Source organism: Sylvia atricapilla, chromosome 3, assembly GCF_009819655.1.
Source record: "Sylvia atricapilla isolate bSylAtr1 chromosome 3, bSylAtr1.pri, whole genome shotgun sequence".
NCBI lineage: Eukaryota > Metazoa > Chordata > Aves > Passeriformes > Sylviidae > Sylvia > Sylvia atricapilla.
In genome coordinates, this window is record NC_089142.1 from 96,782,993 (window position 1) to 96,799,002 (window position 16,010).

At 43.2% G+C, this 16,010-nt stretch overlaps 1 protein-coding gene across 3 annotated transcripts in view; it reads right to left on the reverse strand.

Moving 5' to 3' along the window:
* TMEM63A (transmembrane protein 63A) overlaps positions 1 to 3,090 on the reverse strand; it is a 30,383-nt gene extending 27,293 nt beyond the window's left edge. Inside the window, exons 1-3 of one of the 3 annotated variants that reach the window (XM_066316290.1) lie at positions 3,055 to 3,090; positions 1,852 to 2,192; positions 972 to 1,168 (exon numbers count right to left, since the gene is read on the reverse strand). In XM_066316290.1, the coding sequence (XP_066172387.1) occupies positions 972 to 1,157 (186 nt within the window). In that variant the 5' untranslated portion in view covers positions 1,158 to 1,168; positions 1,852 to 2,192; positions 3,055 to 3,090. Of the gene's footprint in view, positions 1 to 971; positions 1,169 to 1,851; positions 2,193 to 2,390; positions 2,643 to 3,054 lie in introns of those variants that run through there. The other 2 variants (XM_066316291.1, XM_066316292.1) reach the window with 2 other exon arrangements.
* Positions 3,091 to 16,010: the final 12,920 nt, after the last annotated feature.

Genomic DNA, 16,010 nt, shown 5'->3' on the forward strand with positions numbered 1-16,010 from the left:
TTCAACACCAAGGAACTCAAAAGCGGACTCAATATCTTAAAATGAAGCCACAGCTTTAAAAAGAAAAGCAAACACTTCAACTGAATCTTATTAAATGCTGTGCCATTGGTCACAGAGAGCTGTAAAAACTGTACAGCCTCAGAAAATGATTTATGGCAGCATACACCAAATCAACAGCAAAGAATGCCATTATATAACTTTGAGGAATATCCTCTACATTCCTACAGAATGACCAGATCAGACCACAGGTATTTTAAGTTACTTCACAGCAGATTTCTAGAACTCAGAAACTGTTACCCTTTTAGTCTATTTTACTACCACAGACCCTCTTCTCAGGCCAATTTGCAGGTCTGCAGCTCTCTTTCAGGTGGCTGAAGACCACCTAGACCAAGCTTACAAAAATAACCAGAAGTTTTAGTGCAGTTTCAAGCCTGTTCTGGAGCCACCAGATAGCAACTAGTCATATTCCACCTTTTGTCAGAACTGAGCTTTTCCATACATCATTTCATACTCATCTACAGCTTTGGGAAATATAACTTTTAAAAATTTCTTTTTTCAAAAGGCAACACAATATGGAAAATCTGTCATTTCACAACTGAGTTAGTAATGGTGTCCCTTTCCTGAAAATATACCCAGTACTTAAACCCAAATGTTCTTGCAGTTGAAATAAAACATGAAAATTTCAGCTACAACCACAAAATTCAGTGACCCTGCATGCAGATCCTGTAACACTGTACTCTCCCTACATCTACACATCCAATATACAGTGACACCACCATCCCATCTGCATGCAAACATTTATCAACACTTGAAAAGCACTTTGATGTTGCCAGGATGCCCTCAACTCCTTTCTTATTCTGAACATTCTCAGAAACCAAACTCCAACCTGATAAATAAGAGAATTCTGAACAATCTAACTTGTGAGAAGCCCAGAAGTACTTTCAATTCAAGAAACAGAAAACTGGGCTTACAAAAAAGAAGGTTACGTCAAGCAGCAGGACAGTTGGGATTCCACCAAAAGTTACTCCTTGGAGCACCGTGCTGCCCTGGGCAGTGCTGTAGCAGTAAGTCTCATTTGTACTGTTGAAAGGTCCACTCCTGTTCCCAAAGAATCCTAGATGAGAATGTCCAAAACCCAGAAAATAGAAAGGGTTCATTTTGTCTATCCCTTTAAAAGAAAAAGAAAAGAAAAAGAAAAGGTGAAACCAACTTGTGAAAAGCCGCGTTGGTATTTGTGAGATATACTAATATTACAAGTATAAAAAGTGCAGGAAGATGCAACCAGAAAAATTACTTTGCAAAAGAAGGTGCCTTTGACAACCTCTTCCCTTCACATGTGAAATATTTTGCAATAGCTGGCAGGTTCAGCTACCAGCAGTGCCCAGACAAGAATTCCAGATATCTAGTGAACCACATCCTCTACAGAGATCTGAGGACTACTGCAGAAGACCCCTCCCAAAAGAACCTTCTCTATCATTTAATCTATTACATCAAACTACATATTCCAGCCTGGACTGTGATTCTAGGAATCACACAGAGCATTACATATTCCAACAACAGCAGTTCCAAGATTTTGTTCCTACTTGATGAGCATGTGTGAACACATCAGCTTGTGAACTTTGTATTTAAATGTCAAAACCTTGAGATCATTAACAAATTCACCTCTAATTCAACAGAAAAGAACTACTACACAAATACACATGCTCCTTTCTATTATTGGAATATTATGTGAAATTTCTTTTTCAAAATAATTCAACTGAAAGGCCAGCATAGCAATTATCTTATGTCACAAACAAGAAACAAAGACTATTTGTCAGAGAACAGACATCTGCCTCATTTTAGTCAACTGACCTGTTCAGATAGGGTAGTACCATACAAGAGTGCACAAGATTTGGCTATTGATAAAAAGTTCTTTTTAGCAGCGTAGGCAATTGCTCATTTATTTTGATGCTTTCCACTTCAAACATGTCTTTTCTTGGATCTTATGAACTTGCTGATTCCAAAGTACTTTCATGCAGAACACACTTCTGACTGACAAATTCGTAAAAGAAACCACTCCCAGAAAAAAAACCTCAATGGTTCAAAAGCAAGTATTGTTGGTCCTCATCACACAGGTCCAGGGACACTACTTTTTTCTTGTCGTGCCTCTAAGAGGAATGCACATGTCTCTGACGACAGCACTATTCGGGATGCTGAAAATGAAACAAACAAACAAATACGAATAAAGATATATTGTCCTTTTAAACTGAGGGAAAACAGCACGGAGAATACTCCTCCCAAAACAGGATTTTCTAAATGTTGGACAGCGTGACATGGTGAGGAAGAAATTTTGCCTCAGCTGACATGTTTCATCACAGAAAAAAAAAAAAAAAAAGGATAAAAACCCCTACCGGGCCCACGAAAGTTGTGCCGTGACTCTATCCTTGCTTTCTACGGACTAAAATTTAGTGCTGACGGGGAAAAAAGGCATTTTTGAAGAGCCTTCGGGCATCTTCAGCACAAGCCTGCACGCTAAACTCTCTCAGCACCACACTGGAGTTTATCAGGCACTACTTCCAATTCTCGAAAGCTGCTCTTTTTAAACAAGCCAGCTGCCAGGAAGATAGAGGGCAGGGGAAGACCTCCCACGGGAGAGGCTGCGCCGCAGGAACCCAGGGAGCACCGGCACCCAGGGGCTCCAGAAACGGGAGCCGGCTCTCGGGTGGAACCGGCCGGGACGTGGGGCCGCGGCGGGCGGGGCAGCTTCCCCAGGAGCACATTGGAAAGCGCCAGGCTCGCCCCTGGCTCAAGGAGCGAGTCCCTCGGAGCACAGCACGGGGGGCTGGCCCCGCTCCCCGCGGGGAGGCGCCGCCGCTCCCGGCGCTGCCCGCCCCGACCCCGCCGCGGGGGTCCCGCTGAGGAGCGCTCGCCTCGCCCGCTCCCCTCCCCTCAGCCCCTCGCGGCGCCACTCCCGCCCTCCCTTACCTGCTCCGGGGCGGCCTCTGCTACCCCTCCCTTCCCTTCTCTGCCCCTCCCTTCCCTTCTCTGCTCTTCCCTTCCCTGCCGCCCCGTCACCTCACGGGCGCTCCCGGCCCCGGAGTTACGAGCGCCGGCAACAAGTCCCCGGCTCTGCGCATGCGCGCGCGGCCCGCGGTCAGCGCTCCCCCGCCCCCGGAGCGCGCTCCCCGCTCCCCGCCGCGCAGGGAGCTCCGGCCGGGACAGGGCTGGGACCGCCGGGACAGGGCCGAGACCGCCGGGACAGGGCCGGGACCGCCGGGACAGGGCCGAGACCGCCGGGACAGGGCCACTCCGGCCGGGACAGGGCCACTCCGGCCGGGACAGGGCCACTCCGGCCGGGACAGGGCCAGGACGGCCGGGACAGGGCCACCCCCGCCGGGACAGCGCCACCCCCGCGCCTCCCTCAGGAAATGGTCCCTCAAATAACCGAGGGAAAGCTGCTGCTGCTGTCGAGCCTGGAGAAGAAGGCTCCGGGCAGACCATAGAGCGCCTACCGGTGTCTAAAACCAGAACTGAACAGAGCATTTTATAGCACAGGGAAAAAAAAAAAAAACCAACCAACCAATCAAAAAAAAACCACAAACCACGATCCCTAAGAAATGTGAGATATGATTTCCACAGAGATATCACAATTCCCAGGTCTGGTGAAGTAGGCAAGCGCACAGGGGGAAGTGGAGCGGGCCATACATTGAGATCATAGAGTCATGGAATAGAGTGGCTTAGAAGGGACTGAAATATCATCCATTTCCAACCCCCCACCATAGGCAGGGACACCTTCCATGAGAACAGGTTCCTCAGAGCTCCATCCAGCCTGGTCTTGAACACTTCCAGGAGTGGGGCAGCCACAGCTCCCCTGGGCAGCCTCTGCCAGTGCCTCACCACCCTGAGAGTGAAGAATTTCTTCCTACTAGCTAATCTAAACCTACCCTCTTTCAATTTGAATCCGTTCCCCCTTGTCCTATCACTACATATCCTTGTAAAAGTCCCTCTATGCTGTGTAAAAAGTCTTTCTCCAGCTCTCCTGTAGCCCCCTTCAGGTGCTGGAAGCTGCTCTAAGGTCTCCCAGGAGCTTCTCTCTTCTCCAGGCTGAACAATCCCAGCTCTCCCAGCCTGTGTTTGCAGAAGAGGTGTCCTCTGGACTTACTCCAACAGGTCCACATCTTCCTTGTGCTGGGGGCCCCAGAGCCAGACTCAGCACTCTGGCACAGTAGAGGGGGAGAATCACCTTCATTGACCTGCTGGCCAAACCTCTTCTGACAGATAGCTCTGAAATAAATTAATGGTAGTAGCATGAATGTTCCATGAAATATGCATAGCCCCTTGTTTCCATACATCTACTCATATGTTGTGAATTGGAAAAAAAACCCCAAGACCTAGGGAGTTTAATCTAATGAATGTATGACAGATCTGGGATAAGACCAATTCCCAGATATCCATAAGGACATTATCCAAAGGACTATCCTTTAGGGGGTTCACTGCTTCCAGACAACAGGCCAGAAACACTGTACAGCAGGTGCCTGCTGTCCACCTCTTCTCTACCTTTTATCTTAGTGTTCCCTCCACAGCTGTTTGATATGCAGCACTGCCAGCCATCCTCATCTTCCTGTGCCTTCATCCCATGCCCCTGACTGGCAGGACTGACCTCAATGAGCAGCAGGCATATGAGGAAGAAGAAGATTACGGTAATGATGGAAATGTAACTGTTCAGAGGGAACCAGGGACCACTTGCCTTCAAAGGTTTGCACCCCTACCTGCAGTCTTATGGATGAAGCAGGAGTGATGTCTTAGAACAGCAACCCAGTCTAAAACCAACCAAAAATATTTAGGGCATTGCAAGGTTCAGTCTGATGTTACATTGATCAAAACCTCAGCTATCTGCTGACTTTATGTTTAAAAGGAATTAATGTCCCAGCTGCCATGGAGCCTCTATCTGCTCCATTTGACAGTCCTGACCCTGCCTCTCCACCTTTAACTCCTTGTATTCCCGTGTACTCAGACTCCATGGATTACTTAGGGCCCTGCACACATCCTATCTTGCTCCCTGCCATTTTATTCATCCACAATTGTTTTGCTCTGCCAAATCCTTGTTTCACTTTTCAGGAGTGCCTGTTCAGTGTAGAGCAGCATCTGGCTGTACATGTGCTATCTGCCTTCTCCCACTTCATCCCACAAAAAGGGAAAAGTCCTGGTTATCTGCAGTCACTGAGAGACATTTCAAGGCAGAATTTCATCATTTACCTAGCAAATGCATTGTAGATAATCTGTGATTTTAAATTGGCTGTAACAATTATGCTAGTTAGGAAATTACATAAAAGTTCTCAGCTCATAGTGGTTCAGATTCACTGCTGGAAGAAAGAAATCCCACTGTTGTTGAAGGATGTTAGTTGTTTTACCTTTAAACACACTCTCTCCTCTCTAGGGCCGTGTTGGTGGGAAAGTTGTTTGGCATGAGTGTTGTAGAGTTATTGTTCCATCCTGCCTTTTCTGGCACAACTCTTCCTGTGGACAACTTATTTCAAAACAGGATTTTACAGTGGAATGATTATAATCATGTTCTTTTAAATTAAGTTTTACTGATGTATTCGTAGCAGAGTGGATCTACCATATAGGTGAAGTCTCGATGTATGCTTGCAGCTCTTGCACTTCTAGGATGGAAATCTGTTGGTTTTCTTACTGATTTCCTAAGCTGTTTGTACTCTTGATTCTTGCCAGGTATTTCAAAATTAAGAAGGCCTTAGATCTCTCTGGTTAGATTATCTTACTCTGTAGTGTAAAATAGGTAATACTCAGTGATCTCAACATTGTAGTCTTGACATTCTTTAGTGTGATGACTTTTGCCTAGCTGCAAAATAATTTTTCCCTCTCTCGCTCTCTCACAAGAATAACATCAAGCTTTTGTCGTTTGTTTTTGTTCTTCCTCTGTCTAGACAGGCTCTTTAGCTAAGTGGTGTGATTTTGTTTATCTCTAATTTCAACAGCAGAGTCACATTTCTCTCCTCCCTACGTCTTGTAAATAGGGTTTTGTTTACCACTGTCTGTTCTTTTGGTGACAAAAGCCACATACTGTCATTAGTTCACAAACGTTTAATTATGTTGCTACAGCAGATGGAAAACCACCCTCAGGACCTAGGGAGCAGGTCAATAGACTCTGAAATCCTTCCATCTTTCTTTTATTTTGTATCCTCCATATCCACTTCAACAGCTCTTTAGCACCAGGTTGAACAAGTGTGCGGGGTATTTACACTTCCACGTGTGACTCTTCCCTGACTTTATTAAATGACCTTATGGCTGAAGAACTCCCTTGTCACTTTAGTTTGATTTATCACAGCAGGATGTCCCTTGATGGGTGAACTCCCAACAGGACTTCAATAGTCTCTGGAGGTGAGTAGCAGGTGGCCTGAGCTTTGCCAAGCGTGGCAACTCTCACCATAGTTTCTTCTCTGTGAAGAAACTCATCAGCCCAGCTTGCTCTTCCTTACTTATCTGCCTATTCAAATACACCTTAATGGATTTAATTCAGGCTCCCAGCCTGGCAGCCCTTTGCTATCTTTTAATCTTTGCCTTCATCTGCCAATCTGTTTACGAGCCTCAGTATGCCACAGGATGCAGTGGGGGCATTATGGGACTTTCCTTTGAAAGGTCTGAGCATTGAAATGTTTATAATATAAACAAACAAATAGAAAAACCTGGACAGGTACATAGATTTAAATGTCATAGTACCAGTCAGCAAGCAGCAAGTCTTGATTTAAATTGACAATTTACCTTTCTTTTCTCTCTCTTTTACAAAATTGTTTTTGTCATGGTGCTTCTCATTTGTAGACTAGTAAGGAACTAAAATGCTGGCTTTCAATAGCCTTGCATTAAAGTTGGAATGTACTTTTATTAATGAATACAACAGATTTAACCAAATCAATACAACACTGGTCAATTCAACGTATTTAACCAAATATATCTAGCTATATATGATAGAAATTTGCTTTTCTTTCCTTTTGCTTCTTGTGTCAGATAGGAAATAGTCAATGTAGCATTGGTATTGATGTTCGAGCATGATTCATTTTTCTTGTCATCTTCATCAAGTTATACTTGGATGAAAACTGGAATTTTATTAAAGCACACAGGAAACTGCAATCTAAAATAGCAATGCGGAAAAGTATGAGAGGAAAAAGTATGCTTATTGCAACATACTTTGCATAAACTTGATTTATGAAGTGGTGAATGCATGAGGTTTCTCATCACTCACCTCTGGGCAGGGTGAGGTTTTAAACCTTGGGGTTTTTTTTGAGTAGTAGCAGGTGTGGAGAATCCCTTGCTGATACATAGGATTGTTAGGTTTATTGCTAGCTTGTCACAATGCAACTGCTGTTGGTGTGACACACTTTGGTACAAAACTAGGGCAAGGTGGCCTGAAACGTGAGTGACTTCATTGTTTCCTGGATGTACACATTATCTTAATGCTTATCCATGCTTTAACCCCGTGTGTATAGAAGCTGAAGGGACTTAATGCATAGGTGGCACAGCACTAACTGTAATTAAGGCAGCTCCCTGAGAGAGAGAGGGAGATGGAGAAACCATCTGGCACAATCTGGTTTGTCCCACTGAGGAGGAGAGCACCTGGCCACATGAGCCATTGGATTTATCAGGCACCGGGTGTGCTTGTTGCCAGTATGAAATATCAAACCACTCAGGGCTTGTGAAGTTTCTCCCTTCCCGGGTACAATACAGATTAATTTTACTGAACAACTCCAGTGTCCTCGAGAGGCTCTGTGCTCCACAGGTGAACTCACTGCACACAGTGACTCCTGTTGCTACAGTACTGAGGTGAGCCCTGGACAGAATTTAACATCCTTTCCTCAGGTTCTGCTTTCCCTGGAGCACAAAGATGAGTGGTTGGTTGTGCAGGAGCCACGGAACGCTCTGGGAGATCTTGCAATCTAAACCATTGGTGGGTCAGTTCAGCTGGGTTTGCTGCAGCCTTGGATTGAGAGTAAATTTTTGTGAAGCAAGCTCTGAAATCCTAGGTTTAATCCAGATAGATCATAAGAGGAACACTAGTTTTTCCCTTTTTATGTTTTTTCTTCCCAAACGTTACTCAATTTGACAGCTTTGAAGAAACTGCTCATGGTTGATCTGCTGTATCCATGCTCTATCTGCAGAGAGTCCAGTGAGATTTCCAGCTTTTAAACATAAGAACCCTGTTCCAAGGCCTTGGTAATAACACTTCCTGATTTCCTGGCTTGATTTCCCTTAAAATTTTATCATCAAACATCCTGCTTGATCATTTATAAATATATAGATTAAATAGTTTTTTAATGGACTTTTATAATGAGCAGTCTCTTTTTTTTTCTTTTTCTTTTTTTCCTGTTGGGTAGGAATTCCCCCTTCCAGCTTCTGGATTTACAGATGAAAAGAATTCAGTGTCCGAACTGTGAGGATTTCAAAGAGCTGGCAAGGTCTGAGTTACAATTTCCACAGCAGCAGCGACTTGGCTCCTTTGCAGACAGAGCGGGTGAGCACAGGGGGCCACTAATGACAGCAGGATGATCCTGGTGAGCCCAAGCAGGGGGTCAGGTGCCAGGGATGCAAGGGGCAAGTGGCTGGGGTGACTTGGTGTCAGGATGCAAAGTGGCTTAAGCAGGAAGATGTGAAAGGCTGTGGCCATGGCAAACAGCCATGACCAAGGGCACTGAGGCCTTTTCCAGCCACAACCAAGGGCAGTGGGGCCGTTTCCAGCAAGGAAACTCCGGAACTGAGGGAGCATGACTTTAGCAGAGTGTGACTGGAAATGCTGGGGAGCAGCAGCATCCAGCCAGTTCCAAGTGCATGGCTGCTGCTTGAGGCACACCACAGGCACATGGGTCTTTGTTGTGTGCTTTCTGGCACCTGCACTTCAGGGAAGCAAGGTTGTCTAAATCTGTCCATTCCTTAGTGTGGGATTACCTGTAGGACATATTATCACCATACTTTCTGATTTTCCCATTCTTGTCCCTCCCTGTCCACGCTTTCCTTCCTCTTTCTGTAGTATTTTATTTCTTCCCCCAGTCATCCTTTCTCATATCTCCTTACTGTGATTCTTTCACTCTCTCTAAATCACTTTGTTTTCTTTCTGCTTCATCTTTCTCCTTTCGAATATATACAAAGGATATAAAGGTATTTCCTCACATCTCTCCCAGCTGGACTTGGAATTTTGACATTGCCTCGTGGGTGGGAGTGTGACCTAATCTGTGTAAAAAGGGAAAGTAATGTAGTCACTGCAAGCTGAGAAACTTAGACCCACAGGTGATCTATGGATCAATGGAGAACTTTCTTCCTTGTAACAGATGGCAGGAGGGACACGGCTTGTTTTACTGAGATACTTCAAGTACAGTAATCGTTAGAGTCTATTGGTGATTAGAGTTATGTTGATAGAAGCTGTGCTTGGCTGGTGCCTTTGAAAATCAGCATATTTATTTTGGTGTCTAAATATGGACTTGAAAATTTTGGCCAAGGCAATTTGCTCAAGGTCATAGTCCTGACTCAGGGACAGAACTGGGAAGAGAGCCCAAATGTTTTCAGCTCTCCTTTCCTACTGATACTATGTACAGTTTCAGTAAAGCAGATGTTTATATTTAGATTCGCTGAAGTAGATGTTTATGTATTCATGTTATATATCAGATAATGATAGAGTGAGTGGTCAGAATTAATCTGGGAGAAGTTTAGAGCAGGTCCTGTAAAATGGCATGGTTTCTGGAACGAGATGAACTCCAGGGTGGAAGAAAGGATCAGTGTTACAAGGGAGCACCTAGGCAAATTATTCCTGCCTTCACAATGCGGTGCACCTTTTCTTTTCCACCCTGTCTGGGTCAGTTCCTGGGGCTGTACAGGCACAGCTAAGAGAGCAGGTGCTGCATGCAGAGCCCTGGCATGAGCAGACCTGAGGTTTAAGGCCCCAAATTGCCAACAGCTCTGGGCAACAGTGAGCTAGGGTGACTGTAATTCCTTTGCACCATCGTTCCTGTGAAGATTAGAAGAGTTTCATACATCAATGTAAGAGCTTGAAGTTATTATTCAAATTGTCATAGTGAGAGCATTTCTCAGTGGACATGAAATTGTGTTAAGGAACTAGTTCCCATCCACTTAGGAAACAAGACCATTGTGTTCTATTATTGCTGTGGTTTCTAGACCAGTTTCAAGGCAGCCCAAGCAACAGTATATTTTTATGTCCTATTATGAATCACAGCATTTTCTCATTTAGGACAGCAAGTGTTCAATAGTTTACCAGCCTGGGAACATGGTGAAGACCAGAGGTAAGCTTTCCTACCACAAGGGACTGAAAACAAATCAAACAGTGGAGCCTTTAAACAGTTTTAAGAGCCAATTTTCCAAGTCTACTTCACATAAGGATTTTCATATTCCTTCCATCAGATTTGCAGAAACTGAACTTTCTTGAGAATGTTGTTTTCCTGTACTCTGCCTCCAAGTTTTTTCAACAGATCTGGTCAAAATGATCAAGCATTTCAAATTAATTCTCAGGCCATCTATGTCTCTGCTCAAATTGTAGTAATTATCTCTAGTTTTGCTGTCACAGGGCAAAATATTCCTTGCTCTATTTTAGAAACAAAGCAGAGAAAAGGGACTAAGCCCCCAAGTTTTGCTCAATGAAAAATGGACTCTAAATTACTTTTTGTACCTTTGAAAAATCTTCTCCATGTGTATGATTTGTCAAAAGATGCTGGATTCTGTACTGGAACTGCTGAAGCTAAGAGCCATGCTGCATAGATAAAATAAATTTTAGTCACCATGTCTCCAGTTATTCAGATGCAAAGCTGATTTTGCCAGCTTCAAATGCATGGCATTTCCTACAGAATCACATGTCAAAGCCAAAATTAAGGTTCAGAAATGCTTTTGGTTGCTATGTGGAAATGCTGGCCATCCCTGGATTAATGGTTTTGAGAAAGCAAATGGTGAGGTAAGAAAAGAAAAAAAAAACAACCAGAAAACCAAGCAACTGAAGTTTGTGTTTCACGCTTCAAGTGACCTGACCAAGTGTGGCTAAATTCCCTTTTAAAATCAAACGACCATGATGCATCTCCCACAGTGCTGCAGTATGAATGCTAAAAGGATTAAAACTGGTCAGGTCACAGAGCTTTATTTTTTGCTCTTTTAAGGGCCATGTTATATCTGAGACTTTATACTCCTTTTTTACATAGATATGAGTACATGGCAGGAAATTACATAATTTCCTGTGCCATGAAGTAAAATACTCTTTTCTGTTCTGTTTTGGAGTCAAATACACAAAAAATGGTGGGTGTTTTCAGTTCTTTTCTTCTGAATTCTTTTTAATTAAATATGTAATATGTAATGTTATGTAATAACATTCAAAAATGTTAGAAATTAATATCATGATAATACAAATATTTAAGTGAAAACAGCTTTGTAGTAACTGCTTGAGTAGGAGCAGTCTGTCAACACACCCTCCTTTCTGAATATTGCAGCATTATTTCAAAACAAAAGAAAATTAGGGAGATATTTTGATATTTGTTGTTGTGCAGTTCTCAAAGGTGTAACAAATTGCTCAATCTAGACAGAAGGGGAATGTAATGAAGAGGATAAATAATAAATCAGCACTAATAATAACCAGCTCACTAGATTTTAAAAATGAGTCAATGATTTGAAATTTTAATAACAGATCTAAAATCTTTTAAAATGTATTTCAAATAATCTACAGGCCTTTAAGACCATTCTCCAAAGAGACATCAGCACTCTGAAGACAAAGAAAAGCTTCTTGCAAAAGTTCTGTGCAACACTTACAGCCTCATTCTGTTTAAAAAGAATGAACATCAAGCACCAGGATGAGGGAGTATAGTCTGATCCAGATGATAATTTCCAAGATGTTTCTGTACCTCATGAAGCTCCCAGCTTCCTAGAAACCTCTCAGACGTGTTCTCCCTGTATGAGCCCAGCTCACCCAGAGCTCAGACACGCAGGGCTGGCATTGTTACTGGACCCATTCAGAATTCTACCTCACCATCCTTTTGATCACAGCCCTAGTTGCTGTTAACATCAAGGACAAAAGCCACATGCAAGTAATTATTTTTGAAACTAAATACATCTAAGTTCCATGGTGTAAAACCCACTGACATGCAATAGGCCCAGAGTCACTTCAGCAGCAGATGTTGCAGATGGAAAACAACGATGGGAGTAGTTTAACTTATTTTCCTGTTGTTGCAGGTATCTTTTTACCAATCAGTAGATTTCCTAAGGCACTGCCCAAGCTAATTTTGAATATCTCAGTGAGGACTGGCAGGAGCCTTTGGACAGCTGCTCTTCACTCTATCTGATGTACGAGATTAGAGAACTCTAAATTATCAATTGTCTTGTCATCTCTGTGTGTTATCATTTTATTTTGCCTTCTACAGTCTTGCATGGGATTTTGTAATTTTCTGTGCAAGCAACAGCACTTTTTAGAGGTTTTTGCCCTCCACTAACAAATTACTGTTTTGCACAACAGCTCATTATTTTTAGCAGAAGAAGTTGCTTTTAGGTCTCACTCATCTTGGCCTTTTTTCTTTATTTTTGGCCTGTAGAAAAAAAAATCTTCCAGCAAAGTTAGTAATGCAAATTATTCAACTTGCATTAACACGTATTTCATAATCTTTCTGCCTTTACAGCTTCTCCTGGTAATAGAAATAAACTACAGCTGCTAGAATATAGTGTTATTCTTTCTCTATCTGAGTTGAGGAAAAGTGATTCATTTTCTCTCTTTCTTAGTGAAAGAGGACAGTCTGTTCAGTGAAGTGAAAGTTATTAGAGCTAAAATTAACTGGAGGAAATACAATCCATAATTAAGCCAGGTTACTCAGCGCCACAGATGCAGTATGAATAGTATTCCAACTGTATTAGCATGTGAGGAAAATGGGGGCATCACTCTTTTTTGGAAAGTCAAATGCCATACAAACTTGGCACAGAATCAGTAAGGGATATGGGACATTGGATCTTCACATTAGGGCAGAAGAAGTGTACTTTTTAAAAAAGCTGATAAACTTCTACAGCATAAATACACTTGCAAGGAAAGAGCAACATTTTAACTAGGCCAGTAAATGGGCTCTGATTAGAAATTAAGTGGTGCTCCTACAGAATTCAGCTATTTCTCAGTAATTAGGACATTCTTTAATGAAGGGGACTGTGGTGTAAAGCAAGCAATTCAGGGCTGTATGCTTATTTATCTGATTCAACTACATTAGCTAAATGTCAGTGTTTTTGCCAGCAGCCTATGCTGCAGCCATCCAAGCGGTGACGAGTCCTGCTTCCTCAGCTACAAACTACGAACAGACTGGTGTGGTGGGGAGAACACTGCTGAAGGCATAGAAAATGCTGAATTTAAACAGTTGTGTTTGTTTTTCTGTTTAAAAAAAAAAAATCTTGAAGATCTCCTTTCTGCCAGAACACTGGCACTTTGCAAACGCTGCCAACACAAACCCCTGCGAGCGAGCCAGCTGACATCAGCTGACCAAGGACATGGGAAGACTTTGGACATTTCATCCATTCCTCCTCAGACAGACAGCCTTTTGTCCTGGCCATCTGACCAAAACAAGCTCATGATGAAACTGCCTATGGAAGATGTGCTTATGTCAGTGCAATCTGAGATACAGAGCCCCAGAAGAGAAGAACCCAACAGGATATGATCTTCCGGATATTTCCATTGGAGAGGGCCAGTTCAGTCTGGCCTATACTGGTGGTGAGGAAAAACAGTCTTATGTCCTTGCCTAGATTAAATGAGCTGGACAATTTCTGTATAGCTCAAGCAGGTGATTGTTTGGACCACAAAACACTAAGAACTGAGGGTGCAGCATCTTTGCAATGAGATCTGTGCACTCAGAGCAACCACAATTCATCTCAGACACAGGACATAAAGTTCTATTTCCCAGAGTCAGGTTAGCCAGAGCTCACAACACAGACCTAAAGTCCCTTTTACGACTTTATACCCTCTGGAAGGGGGAAGGGAATGCATGGGGGGGCAGGTAAGTCAGGTGATACCTGATTGAGCACAAAGCCTTTTGGCACAAAAATTACCAAGGCCAATTTTTTGCAACAAATCACACCCAGAGAAAGATCAACACAACTGCATTGCGTGGCTCTGCTGTTTTCAGTCTGGCCCTGGGAGACACCAGATGTCTTGTGTTATCAGGCCTTACCTTCTGGAAACTTTCCCATGCCAGATACTTGCAAAGGAAGCTGAGGCCATGGGGAGCAGACTCCAGGAGGCTGTACTGGCCCACAGAAGTCCTGAGTGCTTCTATTCTGTGTTTGTACACTGAGCAAGATATTCATGCTCTCCTATGAAGGCTGAGAGAGATGGGGCTGTTCAGACTAGAGAAGGGAAAGGCTCTGGAGACACTTTAGAGCGCCTTCCACTACCTAAAGGGGGCTTACAAGGGAGATGGAGAGAGGTGTTTTACAAGGGCATGTAGGGACAGGACAAGGGGGAATGACTTCAAAGTGACAGAAGAGAGGTTTAGATTCTAAGGAAATCCTTTACTGTGAGGATGATAGAACAGGTTACCCAGAGAAGTTGTCACTGTCCCATCCCCGGAAGTGTTCAAGGCCAGGTTGAACAGGGTTTGGTGAGCTCCACTCCCTGTCTAGACCCGTTTGACTCAGGACCAGTCCCTGCAGAGCAATAGAGATCCCACCACCAGCACAGGCCATGAGAGCCAAGGAAGAAGCTAAAAATTCCTGTGAAATCTCACTTTGAGGTGTGTAGCCTGTGTTTGCTGGTGGGAATATTAATTTTTGAGCAGTGTTGGGTGGCTGGTGCGTGCACTGGTGAGGCAGTGTGAGAGGGGCATGCCCTCATGCATAGCCTGCAGTTTACTTCCAATTTTGAAGCCTCTAAATGTGACCAGCCTCTTCTGCAGTGTTTTGTTAGCTGTGTAAAACTTGGTGTGCTTGAGGCTGAAAAAGAATGTGAAACAGAACTTGTAGTTGAATTCTTTTTTAACTTGGCATATTTTTACCTGCATCTCCTATTTTTACTGCTACACTCCTAAATCAGAAGGCCCTGACTATAGGGAAAAACAGACCATAATCTAAAGAGAGTTGTGTTCCCATCTCCATACAACAAACATGTTGCACAAACTTGGGCACTTCTTGGAGCACACAGAAATTTTTGCCTTTCACATCACTCAAGCAAGGGCTGTTTTTATATGGACCCAGCTGTAATACAAAAGGGTTATGTCAATTGAAATCTTCAAAAGTTCAATATTCAGACCCTCAATACTGCAAATACATTTCAAATGTTCTTGTTTCCCAGGATAATAGCTACATAATTAGGGTAAGCCTTTCACACTTTCTCTTTGATCCCACTGGACTTATTTACCAAAAATCATTGCACAAATGTGCCCAGCAAATGTCTTACAGAAGTGCTTGTAACAAAATTAAAAGCTTAAATATAGAGATTCTCTCTCCACTAAGTACTGGCTTTTATTAAAACTGGGAGTTGCTCATACTTCACCCCTTGCAGTCTCTTTGAATCCTCTGTTTGACATTTCAAAAGTGCCATGCAGGTTCTAATACACATTACACAGAAAGAGCTATTATAAAATTCCTGACTTTTTCTTGTTTGCACGACAAAGGGGGAATGGCAAATCCTCCAATTGGACCAGATAATCACTCTCCTGTGAAAAGCCTGCAATACACATCCTCTGTTTTCTTCTTAGCTGAGCTTCAAGTGTGTTTGGTCAATAATTTTATTTTGGGTGTGAAGCCCATAAATCACTTTCCAATACACATTGGACAGTGGAGAGTCCTGGTGAATTAGGATTCAGCCACAGGAGAAATCACGTCCACATGCAGGAAAGCTGGGGTGCTGCTGGAGCAATCAGACATTTTCATTTCATCTTGTCATGGTCTTTTGAAGAACACTCACTGCAGAGTAGGACCACTCTCTGGAGCAGAGACTAATTGGATGGATAAAAAATCATGGGACAATGTCTTCTGACATAAGAGAGAGACCATTACAAATCCATAGATTGCAG